The sequence below is a fragment of the Pagrus pagrus genome (assembly GCF_965226575.1).
Source record: "Pagrus pagrus genome assembly, chromosome: 16".
NCBI lineage: Eukaryota > Metazoa > Chordata > Actinopteri > Spariformes > Sparidae > Pagrus > Pagrus pagrus.
In genome coordinates, this window is record NC_140200.1 from 23,367,285 (window position 1) to 23,392,576 (window position 25,292).

At 38.6% G+C, this 25,292-nt stretch overlaps 1 protein-coding gene across 3 annotated transcripts; it reads right to left on the reverse strand.

Moving 5' to 3' along the window:
* Nucleotides 1-74: 74 nt before the first annotated feature.
* snx14 (sorting nexin 14) lies at nt 75-24,325 on the reverse strand. 3 transcript variants are annotated; one of them, XM_084378426.1, is made up of 30 exons: nt 24,128-24,325; nt 23,779-23,919; nt 21,378-21,498; nt 21,038-21,111; nt 20,691-20,769; nt 20,474-20,517; nt 20,301-20,388; nt 19,791-19,875; nt 19,206-19,362; nt 18,943-19,018; nt 18,426-18,470; nt 18,105-18,185; nt 17,751-17,865; nt 17,311-17,466; nt 16,045-16,169; nt 15,518-15,576; nt 14,976-15,002; nt 13,011-13,143; nt 12,525-12,711; nt 11,787-11,870; nt 11,557-11,657; nt 10,714-10,825; nt 10,052-10,092; nt 7,945-8,064; nt 7,014-7,137; nt 5,898-6,062; nt 5,435-5,530; nt 4,519-4,610; nt 1,526-1,582; nt 75-242 (listed from the first exon to the last, which is right to left on the reverse strand). In XM_084378426.1, exons 2-30 carry the CDS (start codon nt 23,904-23,906, stop codon nt 216-218), a joined length of 2,799 nt encoding a protein of 932 aa, XP_084234552.1. In that variant the 5' UTR covers nt 23,907-23,919; nt 24,128-24,325; the 3' UTR covers nt 75-215. The 3 variants fall into 3 exon arrangements, 2 of the variants coding, with proteins under 2 accessions (XP_084234552.1, XP_084234553.1); XM_084378427.1 differs by lacking the exon at nt 14,976-15,002; XR_014624541.1 differs by lacking the exons at nt 75-242; nt 1,526-1,582 and having other exon boundaries at nt 7,022-7,137.
* Between the last annotated feature and the right edge of the window lie 967 nt (nt 24,326-25,292).

Consider the following 25,292-nt stretch of genomic DNA (forward strand, 5'->3'; position numbering starts at 1 on the left):
GGCTTCTGTCACACATCGACTTTATCGAGATATGTGCAAACAGTCGTTCGTGAAAGAATAGACGACAGACATCGTTAGGCATCAATAAATATATCTCTTTATTAGCGCTTTAATATACATTGGAATGTAGAGATGGTCCCAGAGTGTTTGGATAAAGTTGAGTATTGCACTTCTATGATCCAGACGTGGTGGATGTGGATACAGTGTTGGTTGGTTCACATGATGATCGTTTCCTTCACTCCCTGAGGAGGAAAAAACATGAAAACATCAGTTTAACTCGGTGAACACATTAACTCTCAACTGCATATTTAATCAGCTACTGTTTCAATGATCGATTGACGCTTTAGTCACTTTTTAACAGAAAAATGCAGATTATTCACTGGTTCCAGCTTTTGAAATGTGGGCATCTTCTGGCTTTACGGTCTTCAGCTGGCTGACAGCTGATTTGTTTACTCTGAGGCAGAAAGCTTGTTACTGTTGAGGTTTTAAGTCGACTGAACTGAAATAAGAAACTTTGAACTCAGCCTCAGGAGTTTCTGCAGTGTTTAAGTTGTGATGGTTCACTTTAAGTGCAGCACTGTCGCCTTCTAGACTCATATTCACTTCAGTCATGGTGAAAAGGGTCATTAATCTGTACTAATCATGTCACGTCATATGTCAACTTGTTGGCTACATTACATGATGTCTTTGTATTTAGCTGAAGTCGGCTCATTAGCCTAGCTTAGCATAAAAACTGGAAGCCGGTGGAAACAGTTAGTCTAGCTTTGTTCGGAGCTCATACATAGATGCAGTGACAACTTTAAAAGCTCAGAATTGTGAGGCTGCACAATGGTGCTTTGAGCTACACGCTAACCACCATGATTACCAATGAATGCTAACAGAATAACCCTATTAACAAATTACAGCTGAAGGAAAATGTTGATTTTACATTTCTTTACTACATTAATACGACACAGATCCATGACATGAACTGGAAAAAGTTCTGGATTTTGGGTGAGCTGGCATAGAATGATGCATAATTTACTTTTACTTGTACTTTTCATACTTCATTGCCAGAAATTAGCCAGATTACTTTTTTAAAAGTTCACAACCTGTACTGGTTTATTAAGGAAGTGACATCTGCAGAGAAATTCACCTAAACCTGCATTACATTTAAATATGAATATATAATGTTAAACTATACTAACTTTATATTTAAACATCACTTCTGCTGTTCTGAGGCTGATTGTTGCTGTTTTTAACTGTTAACTGTTAGTTACAGAAGATGATTTAAGACCTTTACCTTAAGTTTATTATTGTAAAATGAACTTTAGACTAAACTTACTGTGAATTCTCAGAGCAGACAACTTATACCATATATGATCAGGTTTAGTACATGTTTCAAGGCTTCCTGAGGGCCTCCACCTGCTGGGATGAAGTGTCTGACTCTCTCACTGTTTAAGACTTCACCGTACACATTAACAAACATAAGAGTTGAGTCTCTTCCTGTTTTATCTCTTTACATTCTTCACTGTCACTTGTTTACCTTGGTGAGTTCAGGGAAAAGCTCCTGCACGGCGATGTCCAACAGCACATACGTCATCTGAGGAGACACAAAATAAATGTCACTTCAGTAAGAGAGGAAACTGGAAGCTAAGTCACAGAGCTTCACTGCTGTTTGACTAATATTCATTTACACAGAATAAAAAATACACAAGTGGACTTTAAATCTTATTCTACCTTTTAGTTTTAAATATTCTTACAACCATAGATTTATTACTGATGTTTTGATGTTAAGTAAAATGTGTCCGTATTGTATACTTCGTACCAGAAGTAGCATCAAATATCTGATTAGATTCATAAGTCTTGTTCAGCTGTAGCTTGTAGTTTTCAGATGACATTGGGCTGTCCACTAATAGTTAATGAACATTTTTGTCAATGAGCAGAGTGTTAGTCGATAAAGTTCTCATGATGTTCACTGGTCACAGAAAAAAAATAATTCACACTTCATCCGGGAGCTGTGTGTAGTCCTTCCGGCCGTGGGGAAAACAAAACAGACATGTCCCTTATAACGCAGAAGTCGCTAACTGTTGCTAACACGATCTCTGACTGGTCCATGTCAGGATCACAGCCTCTGATTGATCTGACAGACTCACTTATGGCATCATGGGACTGGCATTAGACAGCTGACAACAACAAAAAAATGTTTTCAACACAGTAAAATTGATAAATAATCACAGAAGACATTCGGTGTCAGATTTACAAAGTCTCCATAAAGACAGCGCAGTTCAAGGCTGGATTATAAAGCTTCTGACAGGGATTGATCACAGTGGTGCTCTTGTTGGAACGGTGAGCTGGGCCAGAAAAGTGAGTCTTGCTTGCAGCGCTCCAGAGATATTTAACAGGGGTGTCAATCTTTGGCAAACTCAAGATTTGATTCTATTTCATTCTTGAATGTCCAAGTCGATTCAGAAGCTATGTTATTTTCTTCACCAGAGTTCAACTAAGTTGTTTAATGGTCTCGTTTGTTACTGTGGATCACTGTTCACTCCATTAATGTTAGTCTCCTGGTGACGTCATAAAAAGTGTTCTCCCCTCGCAGTTTAGTTACGCCTTTTTTATTCCATCAACATCATGCAATTAACATTCAGAAAATTGATTTTGGACGTTTGCGAATAGATTCTGAATTGTAGGAGAAAAGAATCTACATTTCTAATGACGCAGCCTCTTAAAACTTCCCATTCCTCCGTGACGACGCCCTAACCATGACGGTCCGTGCTCGGAGTCTTTGACTGGAATGAGATCTCCTGCGATGAGGTAGTGAACGCCGGGCTGAATCATAACACCCCTAAGCGCCATGTGTGGAAATCAGTTGCAATGGTGTATCTATCCACCAGGAGGAGCAGTGATGATGGAAGCTGAAGCATTACTTCAGCATGAAATCAGCTGTTCTTACTGTATCATAGGCATACAGTATTTGACATGTGTGATTCCCACACAGAGCATATTTAATGATTATTAGGCTTCTGGAAAGTGAAAGTAAAATGGCTGGTGAATTAATGATTTGACAGGAAGGAAAATCTGCATGTGCAGCACTCGTCTGAGTGGCTGACTTTATCTGCACTGGTACCGGAACAAACTATTATAGCATATGAGCCGTTTTCTTGTTTATTATTGTAGTTGTATGAATATAATTTCTCATGCTGTTGGATTACTGCTAGACCATCAGGTGCGTGTGGAAATCTGAGAGCAAACTTATTTTTTGCCACAATGAACATGTTATTTTTGAAAGGCTAAACGCCAACAAATATAGATTGAAGCAGATTATTTTGTTAGGTAAAAACATGTTGTGGATTTTGGTAAATTATAACATTGATCTTTTTTCAATATATTTTGACTCCTGGACTTTTCAGTGCTCTGAAATTATTAGAAATGTTTGGATTACACGAGTCAGAAGTAATCCTACACAAAAAAACAAAGACAAAAACGTTTGCTAATTTTTTCCCGTATTTCCACAAATGCTGAAGGCACATTAGAGCAATTTTTGTGAAGTGATGATGATATCTAGTCTCTGCTGAGTCCACCTTAAATGCTCCAGAGATAGTGGGATTTCCCAAACTGAATAAATACTGCACATATAAACACAAAAATGCTTAGCTAGCTCGAGGTTGCTATAACTAAAATACCTGCTGAAGAATAAAAATTTCCACAGACAGATTTAGGTAGGCTTCTACATATCTGCAGACTTCACGTGAAATAACTGTGAAACAGATTGTTCATTGTCTATTTGTCTCCTAAAGTGTTTTCAGAAACATAGTGTAGTGGCCTGTTTAGCTGTAACACCATGTTGTTTGATATCAGCTGGGGAAAAACACAGCCCCCCTTTTCTGTTTTCTCTGGTTATGCAACATAACAAATTTCAAAAGTATTAGTGACTTTCTACTGAATAGAGCGCCCACTTTTCAAAAGTAAAAGAAGGCCTACTCATTAAAGGTGCACTATGTAGTTTGGGGGAAGAAATTTTAATCAGAAGACAAAGATCTTCATTGACTGATTTCATGTGCCTCAACAAACTAAATAAACACATGGTCTTCTTTCTCATGACTGAATAAACAAATGGTCCATTTCAGAATATTATATGTATAGTATAAAGGGTATTTATCCTGTATATGTTTTTTGCACCCCAGGAGGAGGGGGGGTCTCCCAGTGGCTGGCAATCGACTGGGGACCGACTGGGGACCGGCAGTCAGCCGAAAGGCCTATGGTTGGGAGGGGAAAATTGAAGCAGCTCGATTCTTTCGAAAGACCATTGATTTACGAGTTTGCAAATGTATTATGTTTATTGTATTATTATGTGTATATAACTAACTACAGCCTTTGAGGCCATGACCACCAACTTAAACAGTTGTGACAGCAGCGACATAAAAACAAGCTTCATCAAGTATTTATCAAACTAATCAGGTTTGTCTACATTACCTGCTGTCTCTGTTATTTTGTCCCTGTGTACATGAACTTGTGATCTGAAGTTTTTCTGTTTACCTGCTTGTTGAGGAGAGGCTGCTGCAAACTGTCAAACAGGAGCCGGATGCCTTCGAATTTTGCCTCCTCGCCGATGCACTTTACCACAAAGTCTGAAATCAAACACACAAACGCATTACATTTTCTGGACCTTTACCACATTTAGCAGTTATCTTTTGTCTGGTGTGACGTGTCTAAAGTCATGGCAGAGCATGTTCATGTTTGGGAGTACAGCTGTCACATTCCTGACAGCTTAGCCTTATTTACTGTTGAATATTATGATGCAGCTAAAGAACATTCAAAGAAACCAGTGCAGAAATCTCACCATTTAAATTACAAATGATCTTTCATTGATTACAGGCACTGATGTTAGTTCCTTTCATGTTTCAGGAAACAAGCTTGATTTGATTTCTGATGAACTCAATGTTATTCCTTGGAATTGGAGTTTGGGGAAGTGAAAGTAGAAAAGACTGTTTCATCTTTCATTAAACAAGAGTCCATTAGTGCCTGGAACTTCAGTCTCAAGAAAATATTCTTGGCAAATGAGCTAACTAAAATAGCATCCTAATGGGTCAAAAAACTTGGATAAAGCTACCAAAATATTTTCATATAGTTTTTGTTTTGCAGCAGATTTCCTGTCTGGTTCACTTCAGTGTTTCTGTTGCTGGGTCTGGACAATGTAAGTGATTGAAGAAATTTTTTTTTGAGAATGTCGACAGGAATGTATTTGTATCATTGCATTTATTGTATTCAGTATATTTTATTCTATTCTAAAGCCTGACCAGGGACAAAGACTGCAAATTAGCTGAAGCTAGACGTCTTACATGCATCACATTTTCCCATTTTCTGTGGCAATGTTGTATGTATCGTCCCTGTTAAATAAACATTAAAATAAATAAATAAATAAATGTCTCTGCAAACTGTTGGGAAACCTGACCTGGTAAATACTTCATCATCTCCTCAAACGTCTGCTTGGCTCTGATCTGTTTGTCCTCAGTGTTTCGCTCCTCGCTGCTCTCACAGAACACGGCGTCTGCAGGAATAAATCACAAAATTAAACTTTCATACATCAGACAGTTCCAAGGTTATATTTCTCCTTCCAGTGACTCCAGCATCTATTTTCCTTCCTGTCTCTGTAGCTCAAAGACTGAAGAGGACAAAACGACCACACACATATAAAATAAACCCACTTTGTGTCATAACTCAAACTCCACTCTGCATTTAAATATATTTCCCAGAAATCCTCTATTCAAATAATTCACATTGTTAATTAATATGTGGTTTAAAAACAACTTCTAGTCATCCCCAGTGTTTAAACAACACTATATCTGGTATCAGTGATACCACTCTGAATACTGTACATCCTTTGTAAATCAACACAGACACACAGTCTTTGGTACCTCTGAGCTGTGTGATGAGGGAGACCATGTGGTGCTCCTGGAGGATCTGCTCCAGTTTGGACTGCATGTACTGGTCCATGTAGGCCTCGAACGTGTTCTTCAACAGGATCCTGCCTGCAGACAGGACGTGGTGCAGCCAATGTGGAATGTGGAACACCGCCCGACCTGTCGGTTACAACAGCAGCACAGACCGAAGAGTCAAAACACAGACGGACCTTTAGAACAGCTTTGATGCTTCATGTACAGCTCTTACTGTCCACATCACATTTTTGTTGGGCAGAAAAGCGCTGTCAGTGGGGTTGAAAAGACGCTGCAGGTCTTTCTAAGTGCTGTATCGTAGGCAACTGGACTTGTTTCAGTTTCTTGAAGACGTTTCACCTCTCAGCCAAGAGGCTTCTTCAGCTCTAACTAACTGGAGGGAAGTTGTAAGCTTTAAACCCTGTGTGGGTGTGTCCTTTCAGAGTCGTTAAGGTCATGTTTGATTTAAAAGCTTACAACGCATAGATAAAAGCAACTCTCACCAGCAACAGTCAGTGTACATACACTCTGCTCCCACCTATGGACTTCTCTGTCTCTGTTATGAGTTTCCGACTGATAAAGCTCAGGATTGACAGACAAAGCTAGATCGAGCTTCTCCTACATTTCCTGGATTACCAGGGCGACGGGTGACGAGTCCAATCAAATATATGATTGGTTGCCTGAAAAAAGCAGCGGTGACGCCACCAGTGCCTTTCTGAAACAAAGAGATCGGAGAGGCCACACCACAAAAGCGGAGGGCTCAGAAAAAAGACGCTTTGAACAGTGCCCACTCTCTAGGCGGCCGCGGCTGCCACAGGCAGCTTAAAAATGTAAGTATTTCAAAGGATGATCCAGCTGTGAGTAATTTCAAATGTAGCCTAATTAAAATGATTATTATTACTAAGTTTCCGCATTACTAAAATAAAAGTGCTTCCACAACATTACATGACTAAGTAACAACCAAATAATTCCACATGTCTCCAGGGTAGATGTAGATCATGAAATGGTAAAAGTTTTTCTGCCACACCATTTTTCAAAACCAGTGGAGTTTAATCATAAGCTGAACTCTCCTCCACTGCAAGTCAACTGTTCACTTACCGACGTACATCATGTAGTCATACATGCCGCCCACTGTGATCATTTCCATGAAGCAGTTGTAGTTGTGTTTCCTCTCCGAACTGTCGGACAGGTTTGCGTTGTTCTTGAACAGGTCGCTGAAGAGCTGCAGGTCAAAGTCAATCATCAGTGAGTCTCAGGAACATTAAAATAACACAACAGTGGAAGTTAACATGGTCGCCAATTAACACTCAACTTTATGAAAATGATGTTGTATCAAGTTGCAGCATGAATGTCCCTGACTTATACTCTGTGTTTTAACACCTTCATATAATGTATAATATCTTTCTCCCATTTGATTCCCATTAAAAGGTGCAATCTGTAAGAAATAGTGCTGGAGGGTAGTGTGAGATTTGACCAAATGTGCCATATTTGTGCCAACATGACACCTGATTTTCTGTACAGATAACAAAACTATATTGTCTAAAACAAACTTACTTTGAGAAAAAACACATTTTTTTACAATACCTGTTTTTTCTTTAAAAGGTTTGAAATGCAAGACTGTTAATTTTAGGTAATTTTTGAATGTTTCAAACTATCAACAAAACGAAAAGAAATAACAGTGTTGAAGTTCTGTCAAAGACGTCTAATGTACTATGCTAACCAGCTAGCCCCTGCCCACCCTGTCTTTACGAGTCTTTATAGTGCAAACAATGTTTCCTGTCAGACAAACCCCTTATTTATCCAAACTGTCTCCATGGAGAAAACATTAAGATCCATCATAATAACCCCTCCCTGAGAACACAGGAAAGGCATTTCCTCTAAGACCTGTTTCAACCTTCTGTTCACTCACAGGAAGGCTCTTGATAAAGTTTTGAAGATAACTCCTGATCAGTTTAGGGATTTACCAGCGATAATGACACAGGACAAAACTTCCAGCTCTTCTGTGAGCAGGAGGAGGGGACTGTCATACCTTCTTGTTGTTCTCGGCAGAGGGGCTGAGGATGGTCAGCTCTGGTCGGCTGGGTTTGGGTTTGGGCGACTCGCAGGAGTTGAAGAAGGACTGGATGAACGGCTCCAGGTTCTGTCCTTTCTGGAAAACAGATGTCAGGAAGTTTCAGTGTTTAATGTCATCAGTGTCATGTTGAACTAGTCACAGCACTGATGGAAAAATCTGTGTTAGATGTGTCTTGCTAGGGTTGAATACTGTGTACTGAGCAGAACTGGAAGGAATACCTGCAGGAACACTTGAGCATTAGCGTTAAAGACAAGCAGTATTGTTGAATATTTCTTTAAATTCTTTTCTCTTACTATGTTTATTGTAATGCAAATATACCAAGGAAAATTCCTTGTATGTGAAACCTATGTTGCAATAAACCTGATTCTGGCATCATAACAAAGCAGCCGTCCTCAGGATGAGATACTGAACAGCATCATTACCATATTTTTCATATTTATTATTATTAGGAAGTAGGGCTGTCAAAGTTAACGCAATAATAACGTATTAACGCAAATTCCTCTTAAGGCAGAGAAGATGTGATGGCATGATAGCAAGCAGAGGTAAAATAAAAGGTTCAAAAACACTACAAACATGGCTCCAAATGGGAACCATCCGAAGGAGTAAAGAAGGGCAGAACAGGAGGAGAATATTTCATGCAGCCCAGCTGAAAAGAAGCTGACAACAGTGAATGAATGGGTGCTGGTGGCAGATAAAAATGTCAACTTTAATTCCTGTTCAGCCTTCTTCTTTGAGGATCCTGGACTGTCTTGTTACAGTCAACAGTATGAAATTCCTGCAGCACTGACTGTACAGTAACGGGAGAATGATGAAAACAAAGAAAGCCTTCAGAGTTGAGTTTGTCTCATTTTTCCAGGCAGAGGTCAGAGGTCAGCTGGATAACAACACCCCAGGAGGCTGCAGGAGGCTGAAGGATTACTGATTGTTTATCTGAAGTCTGGTCCTCCGATTAAGAGGAAGTCTGAATCGTCACCTCTGCTACGCCATGCACAACTTCTTTCCATCACTCACAAAAACAACTCCTATCAAGAATTACCAACAGTTGTTCTCTCTGCCAACTGTTCTGTAGCGTTTGGCTCACACTCACACAGGGAAGTGTTATTGTTATATTAAGTTAAGAGTTATTTAATGAGTTCAAACACTATGTCAATAAACTGGTTCTATCCTGTTTCCTTCAACTAAGAAATATTGCAAAAATCAGACCATTACCACATTCATATATTCTGGTCTTGATTTCTCACTTTTTCTTGCCTTAATCAAACTGCCCTGGCTCGTCTTCAGCTCTTCCAAAATGCAGCAGCTAGGCTCTTTACCAGGGCTGGTCAGAGTGTAACGTCTCTGCACTGGTTGCCAGTCAAGTTGAGAACTGGCTTAAATGTTCTTTTAACTAAATTCTGAGGTACTACATAGCTTAGCTCTGGCTTATATTTCTGACTTACTGACATACACCACTGACTGGCCTCTTAGGTCATCTAACCAGAACCTCTTGGTTATTCCACGTGCTTCACTTTAAAATAAAAGAGACTGCTCTTTTGCTGTCGCTGCTCCCAGACTGTTTTAAAAAAATATTTAATTGTTGAAAAAAAGTGTTTTTTGTTTCTGAATGTACTTCTGACTATGTTTCATACTGCATGTACTCTGTGCTTTGTACTCTTTGCTTGTTACTTCTCTTGTACATTATTTTCATTTTGGATATGTTACGATATAAAGTACTTTGTATCTTGTGTTGAGAAAAGTGCTATATAAATAACGTTTTACTCACTTTAATGTTGTTATAAAAACTGCAAGTATCCGTGGATAATAAAAAACACATCTTGATGAAAGCTCTGGCTGAGGAATGTGAATCTGCATATTCACAACTCCTTTCATGAACATGAGATCTTTGTGTGTTTTTTTTTTGTTTGAGACTAATTCTTATAAATATATGTCCTTATAAACAAATAATAATAATAATAATAATAATAATAATAAATAAATAAAGTATAGCAAAGTTACAGATTCCAGAGAAGTGTTTAAAAATAAAAACATTATTAATCATCACTTCAGCTCAGGAGGGACTCACCTCTTTTATCAGCTTCCCTGGAACCGACTTGAAGATTTTTCCTGTAAAAGAAAAAATTCTGTTACCAAATTGGACTGAACCTGCAGGCCTGTTGTAGACAAAAAAGACCTGATATATATCAATTGACTGTTGATACAAGACATGTTTTGAAATTCATCACAACCAGCTGAGTTTGCTTGAGTATATTAGATCTATTAGATCTATTAGATATTAGATCTCAATCCACACAGATGGACATTAACATTTTAAGACAGAGGTCAGATTCAGCGAGGGGTTGTTCACAGACACAGTCTGATGCAAAATTGTGTCACAAAGAAAAAAATTATCATTTTATATTTTCAATTATCAGTTTTCAATCAGACCAAACGCTTATGAATGGAGATCTGCGTATAGTGTGTTCATGTCCTAAAACCCGATGGCGTGTTAACTAAGGAAAATATGTCAAGAAAGAAGAAATCTGCTACGTGGCCTCCTGTCTATAAGATAAGTTCTAGGATTAGCCTTAAAGCTATTTGGAAAGTTGCCCAAAAAGTTAATAAAAAACAGAACTGAATTATCACCAACAGGACGTCACATATCACATATAGTAAGATTCATATATACAACTTTTACCTTGACATGACAAGCTTCAGATAAAGAGGAGATGTATGATGTGAACATACCCAGGTTGACATCAGGCAGCATCCTGTCCAGGAACTGAGACTCCATACTGAAAGGAGACAGGAAGTCTGCCAGCAGCTGACTGTTACTGAGCTCTGGATGCTGCAGGAGTCTCTGCACACACACACACACACACACGATAACATAATACATTCACAGTTACTGCTGTTTATCTCTAAAAAACAAACTTAAAGTAGTTTTTTTAACATGTTTTTGTCTGTGCATCTTGTGTCTACAATGTCTGCTTCCATCAAACATAGGGTTAGGGCTGTACAGTGTAATCCAAGTCTCCAGAAGCCCAGAGATCCCAAACTTATTTGAGTAAACACTCTCGAGATGCGGTCGAGCTCGTGCACCCACTTCCGTAGCGTAGCAGCTACAGTGAGGATGTCTTCTTAAAAAAGGGCGTAAATAACATCTTTTCAAATCAATTTGTGATCTCAGGGCTTCTCCAGACTTGGATTGTACTGGAAGAGCTGTATGGAGCTATGTTATGTTTTCTTTTCTGTCCCCAGCTGCTTCAGTTGTTGAGGAGAATGCTGCAACGCTGTTTTGCTGTGAAGCTCCAGAAATGTTTTGTGGACTACGAAACTTCACCTGACTTTCCATCAGCATGAGAGGGAGGAGATAATGACTGAAGTTTTTAACTTCCTTTAAATTCTTCTTTATATTGTTTTGTTTTACTGCCCTCTAATGATAATATATAAGCACCTGTAAATCAACATATATTTAGTTATTATGAGCTTTTGTCTTTAGCACTTTAAATCTCATTCTTCTCCCCCGACTAAAACAAAAAAGCCCTTAGTACCAAAGACAAACAGCGATTAATGATCTACAACAGTTACCTGTAAATATTCCTCAAATTCTTCCCTTTTTGACGCGAGGAACTCATAATTCTTTGGTCCAATAATTCTTTTGGATGGAAGCTGTGCATCTGCAAATGTGCCTGGAAAAGTGATGGAATAAAAAATGTTCTTGTTAGGAAACAATAGAAGACTAGACACTAATATCGTTATTAGAATAAGAAAACTGTCAGTTATTCATTCGAAGTCTGTTGGTAGAGGCTCATTGTTACCGTGGAACTCTGTAAGTTTGGATTCAAGTACGTAGAACTCCAGATATCTTCTGTAGACCGACCACTTCTCTGTTTCATGACCGACTGCAAGAAGAGGAAAAAATCCAGCATGTCTGACTGATGTAGAGGCTGACGTGTAAACAAGTTGAGGCTAAAACTGACATTGAACACAAGGTGCGGATTCCATGTTGAATATGAGAGACTTATATTTCTATTTGGTATAAAAGTAAATCAATCAGGTTAGTATTCAACTGTCTGCTGCTTATATTAAGACCATGGAATAATGTCCTTGAAAAAATCTGTAAATTAATCTGTGAATTAAGAAAATAGTAAGTTAACCAGGTAGTATTTCTGGTGCTGACTAGCTGAATAATCATTCAAATCCCTCCTCCTGGTGAACTTATTGTTTCACCTCACAGTCCTGCTTGATTATAAACAAGACAACTTGAAGAGGAAGTAAGAGTTTAGATCAAACTGGCACATGACATAGTTTGAGTTGTTGTTGATTGTTTTAGTCAGAGCGGAAAATCAGGATTTCCAATTCTCAGGGACTAAAGTGTAACTGCTACAAACGCTAAAGACATACCAAACAGTGTGTAGCTGCAGGAGCTCATATCTGTCTATTCCCTATGAGTTAAAAGCAGCTCAGTGCTGTTGAAACTCTCCACTCCTATGACACACACACCACACAAGTCTAATGACAGAGGCAGCTTGTGTTTTACCTCCCTGTTTACTCACCTTCTTTCCTGTCGTTGCGCTCCACATCTATGCAGAAGACGGGGATCTTCTCCCTCTTGACCTCGTCTTCGTAGATGTCGATGTAGGGGATGGAGATGCTCCAGGCTGACAGGTTCCTCAAGGTGCCTGGTGTGCTGGCTGGCTCGGCGGGGGAGTCATCCTCCATCACGACGGTCGCCTCCTCCACCTGCAGGGACAGAAAGAAGCAAACCAGAGACTAATCTCAATCTCCAAGAAGCCAATGATAGGAGAAATCAGCATTTTAAAAGACTTAAAGCATCATACAATATGTAATAACAGGTTAATGCTGTGAAATGATGTGAAATCCTTCTTTTGTCTTTACAGAAAAAATGCAGAAGCTGATATTCTACTACATGTTTTATATGAAAGATTATAAGTTGGTTTAAAAGACAAAAAGCATAACTATAAAGACAACAATATGTAATCTGCCTGATTCCTCAGACTTAAAGAACCACAAACACTCACCGCATCATCGTCGAATTCGTTCATGGCGCTCGGTGGCAGCATGGCTCCCTCCATGGTCGTGCTCTTGAACACACCTTTGATTTTGCTGCCAATTCTGCTGATCCCGAACGACTCCCCACGTTTGGAAAAGTTCCTAGGGCCAACAGAGAAATTGAAGGACCCATTTGTAAAAGCAAACATACATTAATACTACAGTCCCATAAATCACGTCTCATCTATTTAGACAAATGATTCTGAAACAATTCTTTCTTTGCTTCCCCTCGGCTTATTCTTCCTTTGTCGTTTCTCTACGTCATGATGATGGTCAAATGTTGGAAAACAGGACTAAATAGCTAATTCATCTGTCATGTTTTCCCCATGACTTGTTGACAGCATTTCACTTCATGCTGTCACAAGTGATAGGAGAAACAAATGAATTTTCTCTGTACGATGCATCAGTCATGCAGCAGACATGCAGTAAAAAGAACAACTGTGAACACTACATGCCATTTTTCTCCCACAGCCAGAGCAGCGTGCAGAACTGAAAACTACTTTATAATGTTTAACCGGCTGGTTTCAACCTTCTTACAATAACCTGCCAAAGTGCCCGACTGATCCCACAAATCAATCAGGTTTAGCAGTTTTTTAAGCACTTTCCTATCCCCAAATCCCCAAAGGAACATTTGATTTTAAAAGAGCTATACAGTAAGTCAGACTTTTACCACAGCTAAGAGTGTCACGGATCAATGCCAATGATTCAGACATCACTGAACCGTCTAAGACGCTCACCTCTAAAACTTTGTTTCCTTTGGAACAGAAAGTCAGAAGAGTACAGGTGTCACCCAGAATGTTAATTACTGTGCTCGCTCCAGCATTCATTCGTCTCTCCTCCATGTTGTAGAGGACGACAGATACTACTTTATGTGCCAATGATCGCTGCATGTTCACAATCAAAAGGAATAGATATCTTCATTCAATTATGTGTTGCATTTGAATGTGATTATAACATTTCAAAAATACTCTGATGATATGTGTGTTTGTAGAAAATGACACTTGTCTTTTTATTACTTTGAGCTGCTTTTCATGTATTAAACGACTTAACGACTTCTTTTATTGCTGATTAATCTGTCAATTATTTTCTCTCTTAACCAATCCGTTGTTTGGTCCATAAAATGTCAAAAAAAATTATGAAACATGACGATCAGTGTTTCGTGCTTAAATGTTTTGTTTTGTCCACAACCCAAAGAGGAGGAGTAAAGAAACCAGAAAATATTCACATTGAAGAAGCTGCAAACATAGAATATTCAGTTTATTTCTTAAATAAATGACTCGAATGAACCGATTATCCTAATTGAACACAATTAATTTAATAGTTGCAACTAATCAATTAATTGATGGCAGCTCTCGCTTATTTTGCTAAATAGAGTAAAAGCTTTGTAGGAAAAAAAAGATTTTCCGATTTGTGTGGTATCAAAACAATGATTGCTTTGGTTTCATATTAAGGCTTAAGAGTTACTGATGTTTGCAAGTGGCCCTGTTGGAGAAGAGACAACTTCATTGTCAAATGTTGTGCTAAATCTCCATTGTAACATCAAGACTCCAACTGTCCACTACTGAGAGAGTAATGAAGGATGGAGGAGACTAAAAGTTTCATTCTCAGGTTAAAAATAACCAATCCCTGCCAGAGACCAACTCGACCCATCATCAACAGATACCCATAACGGACTTCTTAATACCCCTGTAGTGTTGCTTAAGACCTGCGGTCTTAAACAGGTCTATTGTCTCAAACATGAAGTTAAAACAGCAAGCATCAGCATGACTTGTAAACAAACACAAAAGCCCAGCAGTGGCTCACAATGATAACATTTCTTTGGCAGCCAACATGTGCATGATTCACAGAGCAGCCTACAGTGAAATATACTGCATCAGTTTGTTTACAGGCAGCAGACTCTGTGAGGTCAGCCGACATGCCGAAGACCTACTTACCTGTTTTCTTCCAAACTGAAGCTATTTCTGGAATAAGATAAATGAGTAACTAATGATGACAGTCTGGATAGAAGACGTTGAGGACTGTTGTCAATACTACAATGCAGTACAAAACACTTGTCAATCTACTACTGTCAAATAACATTTTTGGTGGATGGCATTATTCTTTTTCAAGAAATAAAATATGAACAGAAGAGTATCTTAGACCAAGTGAATGCAGCTTTTACTATAGCACTAACAATCTAACTGTGAAATGAGCCATGACCCTAACCCTTACTGTCCCAACAGTTCAATCAATGGCTTTGATCTTTTCACTTGCACTGAAATTTGTATCCATTAAGGACAAACTTGGTCAGTAATTGAATGCGGTTTTCATTATATTTCTTTTCATGGGAGGTGTTTTTATCAGGATGTAGAAAGAGGAAAGTTTTCATGTGAGAACATTTATAACTTTCCTCTCTTTGTGTGTTATTATTCACACATGAAAGATAAACCAAAAGCAAACTAAAAGTCTGAATTATAAAACAATCCACATCACCAACCTGCTGATCCTGTTGTTCCTTGTTGGAGACTCTGCTCCTCTCAGCAGGTGTCTGAAGTACTGATCATAGACAGGAGACACAGTCAGTGTTTAGATTACAACTCGGCTACGAGTTGTGCTTTTACAAAATGGTAAACATTACATTTCTTTATGATTTTTACATGTGTACATGTGTAGTGGATATTTACAAAAGTGTATCAGTTTGAACATTAAATATCTTGTCTTTGTGTATTTAATTGACTGTAGGTTAAAAATGATTTGCAAATCAATGCAATGCTTGCCTCTAACACTTTGCTTATTCTTGTTGCCCTTCAAATATTCTGTAACATTACAAACAGCCAACAACTACAGAATTCTGGGGGAGCTTACACCTGATGCGTCTATCTCAAAGCATGGCGTCATGCATTATCATACAGAACCTTCACTTCTAATCTCAGTTATTCATTAAAAGCAGAGTTTTTTTGTTTATATATTAAAGCCCTTCAGAAGTAAAATGCAGATGTGTTTTTGAGTGTTTTGAATTCTTACTTCATCGCTGTGGCAGAACATCGGGGTGAAGACTCTCTCTAGCAGAGATAGGACGTGTTCATACGCCTCAAACAGACAGCGCATCGTTTGCAGCTTCACCACACCAGTGTATGGACCTTTAGCAACTGAGAGAGAGAGACAGCACATCATTAAACTGCTTCTCTGTTTAGAAAGTAAGAAGGTTTACAGTGGAGGGAAACAGAAAAGTACAACAAGTTTGTACACTAATAGCACTCCACTCTAAATTGTTTAAAGAGTAACTCAACACCAGGCTGAGACGAGTGAAGGTTTCGTGTCCATTTCACTTCCCAACACATCAAGAATCACTGATGAGTGGGCTGAGAAGTGTCTGATCTGTGAGGCCAGTAACCAGTTCACCTGTGCATCACTGCAGCCACATGACAAGAAAAACCACTGCAGGCCAGAAAAAAACAAATAGAGCTTCAGGCCAATGAACAGTTCATCTACAGGCTGAAATTGCGATTATTGCTCAAATCATACCACAAATAGTGGTAAGCTAATTCAACAAAATTCAGATGAAGTATGTAATTCAACAGTTATTACAAACACATTCCAACACATTAGTGTTTAAACTGCCATGTCATTTTCAGGATTTTTTGACGCCTTAGCATTTTGATGCTTTCACAGTCATTAGGGTTGCACAATAAATATCTGACCGATACATTATCGGCCCAATAATAGAAAATGTACATTATCGGTTAAGAAATTATAGCTGATATTACAAAGCAAAATTGCCTTTGTTGACTTAACAAGTGCAGCATCTACACACAGTAGGTGGTGGTAGGGACCAAACACAGAGAAGAAGAACAACAAACACACTGTTGTCAGATTTTAAAAATAACAGTCACAACCGTGGCAGCAGAGGCCGAGATATTCTAACATCAAGTCATTAATATGGATCCAGAGCCAAAAACAATAGAGCCTACCATTCCCATAATGCATCTCAACTGTGGCTCTTGAATGGAAGACATACATGCCTTTGTCTTCCATTTATGTTGAACTGTAGTTCCCAAAAGCCAAGTTGAGAACCCTCATGAAATTAATTATGACAAAGTCAGAGATTTTTTTCAACTTTAAAAGGCGTCTCGAGAGCCACAGCAGACATTTTATTAGTGGTATTTAACTGAACAGTCGAGTGCCCCTTTACAGTGATTGCCTCACATGAAAAATGAAACAGATTGGAGTTGTGATGTAGTGACTCACAGCTGCACTGACAGTGAGGTAATGAACATTATGTCCTCTTACTGTTCCTTATCTCCTCCACGATGAACTTGTCGAAGCTGATCTTGTCGATGCTTTCATCCAGGCAGTAGGTCTCATAGATGTGCACCACCTCGCCATGTAGACGCTGCAGCTCAGAGTCACTCAGCTCCGGACTCAGGATCTTATCGTTAAACTCCTCTGGAGGAGACAACAACAGGGACAATCATGAGTGTCCTGATATGCGTATGTCACAGGGGCAAATACTTCACACACCACCCACAATTCTTCCTGAAATGTCCTTCTGTGTAAACATGATGGGTATAGGGTTATAAAATGAAAGGCTGGGTGAATCAAAAAGGTAAACTCTTCATTTATGTTGATCTTTGAGGGCCAGCAGGCTAACTGACTGTTGCTTGAAATTTGAAGGTTAGCTCAGCCATTGAGCTGTATTCAAGGATCAAGTTTATGATGGTTGCTCTTACCCACAGTGAGGCAGAACTGCAGCACATGCACGGCTCCTTCCTGTTTCAGGAAATTCATAAAACGAAAGAGGAGATCCTGCTGGTCCCTGATCTCCTTCAGCTCCAACTTCAGCACCTGCACAACCAGAGGGAGACACAGCATTACAGGAAATGTTTCAAAAAATACTTCATTAAAACAAAAAGATAAATACATGCAAGATGATACATAGATACACAGGATGTTAAGCAGTGGCAAGGGGGACAAGAAGTTAGAAACTGCAGTAAAGGTACGAAATATTTCTCTATATTCAATGTAACAGAAATCAGTCGATTTGTAGTGAATAAGGTCTCTCTCTGTCTCAGCAAGATACTCACAGACTGCTTCTTGTTGCTGACGTCCGCATATTTCTGTAAAAATGGAACCAGGGCAGACGGAGGCTCTGTGGCTGGTTCTGGCTGGAGACACAAAGAGAAAGTTGAAAAACCTTGTTCAATTACCTGGATTCATGAAAAAAACATTAAATATGTAAACTGTGGAGCAACAGGTTTTATTGTCTTGCATTCTAATTTATCCTAACTGAAAAATCCACTGCCTTGTTTTTAAAAAGTAAGGTTTCTAGGGTATACTGAGTATGTATCCAATATGAAATGATATGTAATGTAAAAGAGTATTCCTGAAATATTCTTGTCACTTACTGGAGTGTCATCGACAAATATCAGCACCATTAGGTTCACAGTATCCTGAAAAAAAAAAACACAAACAGCATCTCAAAGTCATGATTATGTATCGACTGGAACATTAGCTTTTGCTGAAGTTCATCAAGTTTATTAGTTTCATATCTATCAGTGTCAGGGCATAAGATTTTGTGGAATTATAATCAAGTGTTTGTTCAACCAAAAACCCCTTCTGTTTTCATTCCTTTAAGACTCATTGTAACTGAGAATTTCTGATATTCATGACATTCTCTGAGATGGTAACTGTACTGTGAAAATCTCATACCGTGGGAACCCTAGTCCCCATTCGTCACTTGGACACAAAACATGGGAAAATAGGGTCCAGATTGAAAAATACTCAAAAAAACAATTTAATATAACATTTCAGATAATTTGTAAATAAATAAATTCCATAAAATATTGATTTCATTGTACATTATGACCTGCTTATTCATTATTGAAGCTTCTTAAAGACAAACATGAACCCCGTTCTACTCACAGGGTCAGCAATGAAATCCATGGTTGGTAACATGACAGATCCAGCCATCACCTCCCGCAGCAACAGAGCCAGAGACCTGAACAGAGACAACACACAACCACCACAGTTGCAACCTTTAATATATCATCAATTTGTTTGATCATATAGATACATGCAGTTTTGCTTCCTTCCCATAATTAAGGGATTGTGGTTTAGATTTCAAAATCTAAATCCAGTCTCACATGTCATCCAGTCAGATAGGAGTCTAGTTTGTGTCTGCCTACCTGCAGTCTGTTGCTTTGGGAGGCATGACGTACGGAAACAGCATCTCCGTCAGCTTCCTCAGGTAGAGCAGCTCATCTTTTCGGCTGCGCAGAGCGATGTGAAGATCAGCACCATATTCATCCAGAGCTGCCAACTGTAAACCCTCCGTATTCTTCACTGCAAACAACACAATGAAAAATATCAGTGGATATTATTATATTATTCTTGAATTAATTTGAAAAGAAAAGTTATTTACACCCCTGTTATAGCTGAAATCTTCACTGTAGCTGCTAAACTAAAAGTGTTAGCGTGCACCTCGTCTAAAGTGGGAACACTAGTTCAACGGGTGTCGGGGATTCTGGAGACTTGGATTACATTGGAGGAGCTGTATGGAGCCATCTGATGTTTTTTTTTTTGGTTGTTTTTGTACGTTTTTAAAACAAGTCTCCAGCTACTTCAGTTGTTTAGGAGAATGCTACAATGCTGTTTTGCTGTGAAGCTCCAGAAACGTTTTGTGGTCAACAGAACTTCACCTGACTTTCCACCAGGGAGATGATGACTGAATTCTACTTTTTGGATGAACTTTTCCTTTAACAGATGCATACCTTTTTCATGAGCTTTTGCAATAATTTCGATGTGCTTCATTGCAGCTTTCATCACTTTGTCTGCAAACACAGAAGGAACATCAACCTGCAAAACAGAAGTAAAAAAAATGACTGAAAGACAATTATCACAATTTATCTCTGGGATTAAAAGACACAATGATAAAAAAAATTGTATCATGTCTGTGATCTAGTGTGATCACTCCTCAATCTCCTTTTTGAAACTGGTATTTGTATAAGATTCATCTGTCTGCTTTATCCATGCGGCAGAGATCAACTTCAAACTAGATGACAGCTCACTGAGATGAAAATCATCGCAGTGAAATGTGAGACCAAACAAAATGTGTTGTCATGATGGAACAACTTGCATTTGACTTTTCTGACCTCCTTTGTTAATTAGTTAATTATTATATAAAACGATTACGATTAAGAAAATAATCTGCAGATTACTGACAATGACAATGATTAGTTGCAGCTTTTATTCTGGCGGGTTGAGCAGAGTTTAAGCGTCACCTTCTGAGCCCGTCGGACGAGCACTGATGCGAAGAAGCGAAAGGTCATCCTCACTTCATCCACACACGCCTCGTCGTCTGTGATGTCCCTGAAAACCAGAGGACAGTTTATAATAACAACTTCTCCTAAAATAATTTCTTTAGACAATAACACTCTTTAGGATTTCTTCTCACCTGTACCAGGGGTACACAAAGTTCTCCAGAACTAACTCGAATACCTACAAGACAGCAACAGTCAGAAGAGGTCAGAAATGAGACACAGATCAACAAAATTAAAAAGTCATTTTGTGAGTAAATGTCAGAAGTTAGACAAATATTAAAGATGTTGTCAGTATAACATTTACACTTTTTAAAATAATAGACAATTGACATGTTTCCATCACTGAGGTACCTCTGCTATTGAAGCGTCCACTTTTGAATGAACCTTCAGGTCCAACCATGGCTGATAGTTTTCAAGGAGCAGCGTCGGCCTGCAAAGAACAAAAAATTTTATCCCATCATCAGAATGTGCTTGCTGAATGCATCTCAGCTCAGCACACTTTAAAACTGCAGAGATCATAAGCTGCTTTAGTGTGAAAATCTGCTCCAGCTAAGATCCAAATACTCGTGAGCAGAGTCCATGACAGGCTGAAGTGTTTTTTGTCAGAAGTACATGCATTCATCCTGAACTGACACGGTACTGTCTTTTCACTAAGTATCACATGAAGTGTTTATCTGCTCAGAGATCTGTTAACGTACCGGTGACGTTTGCACTTGACTTTCCCACACACAGCACAGCTGTGGCCCAGGGGAAACAACTCCTGCTCCTGGCGCTGGTGGAAAAAACAAACAATCACTCATTCCCTTAATCTACTACATCGCATATTATAAATTATGTCCAGACATTTTCTGAGTGCACACTTGACAACCGGCTCCAGAGTTATTCAGATGTAGTTCAGTATCAAACACGCTTCATAGCTTAAAGTGAAGTCTTGCCGAAATGCAACCTAGGCTTTTTTTTTTAAGGGAACCCGAGTCAAAACTTTGTGTAAAAGCATAATTACGACGAAAAAGCCAACATGTCAGATGTGTGACTTACTTTGTTTCTTGGCTTTGTGGTGAAGAAGATATTTGGGAGAAGAGTCTCTGGTCCAATGGAGCAATAGAAAGTGATGAGACCAGCCAGGAACGACCAGAACACCATCAGAATGTGGATATACCTGCAGGGACATGATTATACCGTTTTAATTAACCACAAGGGACCACTGATCAGAGTTTAATCTGGGGCTCCTCTTTGTGTTCACTGCATGTGCACTTCATCTATTGCCATTAACAAGTTTTAGATAAAGTAATAGCTGTTAATGTTCCATTCATAGGACCATATTGTAGAGCTCTTTTGAAGATTTACATTTTTTGTCTAGACTCAAAAGGTTAAGGCAGTGTATGATTATGATAACATGTCGGTGAAAACAAGAAAAAGAGAAATTCTGGCACTACCAGCTTGTCAAGTATACATTAAGAGTACTTTCCTATTTCCTATCAAATAAACTGAATTAATTAGAACAACCTATCAAATAATAAATAAAAATAACAATACTTCAAGGTGGGCAGAGAAAGCTGCATGTATCAGAGCGTGACGCACAAATACTGGATACATTCAAGAATTCACCTGCAAGTTCATCAGGGAAAACGTTGTGTGTTGATCAAAGTTTAGATTAAGGCTTCAACTAACTATAACTTTCAGTTTTTCTAATTGAACTTAAGGTTATTTTACTGATTGATGGTTTAATCATCTAGTCTATGAAAAATATCAACACTTTGTGAAACAATAGCCAATCACAACTTCACAGACCCCAAAGTGACATCTTCAAATGTTTTGTTTCATCCCAAAACCTCAAATTATTCCTATATTTTACTGTAAATAAATCAAATCAAATCAATTCAAAGGGGCACTATTAAGTTTTGAAGAATGACTTTTGATGATGGGAGAGTTGGGCAGCTGCGTAAAGTCTTCTCCAGCACATCCCAAAGATTCTTGATGGGGTTAAGGTTTGGACTCTGTGGTGGCCAATCCATGTGTGAAAATCATGTCTCATGCTCCCTGAACCACTCTTTCACAGTCTGAGCCCGATGAATCGTTGCATTGTCATCTTGGAATATGCCCGTGTCATCAGGGAAGAAAAAATCCATTGATGGAAAAACCTGGACATTCAGTATATTCAGGTAGTCAGCTGACCTCATTTTTTGGATGCATAATGTTGCTGAACCTATCTGACCAAATGAAGCCACCCCAGATCATAACACTGCTCCCACATGCTTGTACGGTAGGCACTAGGCATGATGGGTGCATCACTTCATCGGCTTCTCTTCTTACCCTGATGCACTCATCACTCTGCAACAGGGTAAATCTGGACCCAGAAGACCACATGATGTTTTTCTATTGCTCCAGAGTCCAATCTTTATGCTCCCTAGCAAATTGAAGTCTTTTTTTCCGATTAGCCTCACTGATAAGTGGTTTTCTTATGGCTACACAGCTGTTTAGTCCCAATCCCTTGAGTTCTCTTCACATTGTGTGTGTGGAAATGCTCTAACTTTCACTATCAAACATAGCCGTGAGTTCTACTGTTGATTTTGTACGATTTGAAGATGATGGTTCACCACTATCCTTCCAGGATTTAATAACGCCTTGGACAGATCTTAGCCCAGTTTTAGTAGTTTCAGCATCTCCTTAGTTACTTTCTTTGCTTGATGCAGGCCAATGATTTGACCCTTCTGAAACAGAGTAACATCTTTTCCACGACCACAGGATATGTCTTCCAACATGGTTGGAAGACTACTCACTGCATCAGTTAGGGTTCAATAATGCGTGGCCAGCTCAAACATATTAATCACTGCAGTAATTATCCAATGGAAGGCTCATACTTATTTGCTTCAATAAATCCAGGTGGTGACTTTTTTGTGGCCAGGCAGTATATAGTGTCTTTGTAGGTTATTAGTGTTTTTCAAGTCATATACACCTTACTGCCACCATTGCTGCTGCACCTTCATCAATCAATCAGTACACTTCCATCACTCACAGTCCATATTTCTATTCTGTATACTCTGTTTTTGATTTTCTTCATTTATTATTGTATTATTATTCTTATTATTATTATTATTATTATTATTATCATTACTATCATCATCAGTGGTAGTAGCAGTAGAATGTCTTATATTCATTTTTATCTATTAACCATTTCTGTAGTGGAGTCTAAGAATAAGAACTTCACTTATCTTCTATCATCACTGTGAATAAATCAGGTGTAAATAGTGGCAGTGCAGATAGGCAGCTTATAAACAAAAGCTTTGATGATTTAATGACCCACCGGGGTGAAACACAGATACACCCTGGCCTGATAAGACTACAGTAGCAGGTCAGACATCACATGATGTCGTCCACCCTCCCAGGATTATCTGACACTGTGCAGCTCAGTGAACACACTTTGTTTAATGTAGTTTACCTGTTGAGAAGCACAGTCAGAGACAGCATGGACAGCAGCAGGAAGCAGAAGACTGGATACTGACGTCCAGCTTCTCTCAGGACGTCAATCTTAAGTCCCCGCTTCAAATACGTTACAACACCCTCCATCCTGTAGAAGGACCTGTTGATACCAAGGAGAAACACTCACTGTAACAGCTGACACCTAAAAGTGACTGTTCGGTCTGTTTTAATGATTTATATCGATTACGAGTGAGGTTAAACATTTACAATTTGAGTTTGAACTAGTTTAGTCGAAGGTAGCTATCCGGAGCCGTTTATGCTAACTCAGCTAACGCTAGCTAACGATAACATTCGTTTTTTCAACTTACAGCGTCAACACTACCGGAGCACCTCTTCATAGAGTCCAACACATTTTATCCACAAGCATAGTCTTCGTCTGTCCGCCAGAACAGTCCGGAATTCAAGTTACTTTCGACAGTTTCGAAAGTTTTTACTTCATGTTTGGCATATTTTAAAGTCCCGAGATGCTTCCTTGACAGATGGATTGTTTGCTAATCCGAGCAGGGTTGCCAGATCCGTCAAAAACACGCGTGATCACGACTGAACATGGCGGTTCGTGTTTTTCAAGAGAAAACTACCACCCGTGGTCTTCTTAAAACAAAGTTTAATGGGATTAAATAGCAAACAGTGATGTGATAATCAAACTAATGGTCCATTCTGTTGAAGGGGATAAAATCAATGGATTTACTTGTGTTTCATGAAAGTTTAATATTTGCATTGATTAAATCAATTTGATCAATTTGATTTGCTAGACTAACAGAGAAGCTTAGGTAATTTAAGATATTTAATTTAGCTATTACATTAAATACAAGGAAATATCCTTAGATTATTTGTGTATTTTTAGTGTTATACAAATAATCAATCAATCACACTTTATTTATATGGCCAGTCAAACAAATGAAAATGCAATTCAAAGTCCTATACAAGTGATTGAAAAAAACGTAGTATAAAAACAGATTTAGAGACTAATGCACACCAATTGCAATTAAATAAACAGTAAAAATAATAAATGATAAAGAATAAGATAAAAACAAGCAAAACAAATAATAAAACAAAATACTGCATGTGAAATTTGATTTAAAATGTTCATGTACAGACAAAATGTGGACGAAAAATCTCTTTTATCTTTTCGCGTGTATAATGTTTGTTCTATTATGTCAGTGTCTGCATTTTATGGATCACTGTATTAGAAAAAATGTTTAACCTGTTACTTATAGCACCAAATGTGTCTTTTATGAAACGCACATGGCAACCCTGAATGCCAGCAACGTCACTTCCGTCTGGGCGATCCATGTTTTTTGTAAATTCGTAGCGCGTCAGTGGTGACTCTTATTACTATGAAATGTTTGCCCAGTGACTGGTTTACTATTTAAAAATACATTCAAGTTTAATTTATTACTTATGAATATTCATAATTAAGATTTGTGGAAGACTGTGCATGTTACCTTCACTTGAAAGGGTTTCTTCATCCCA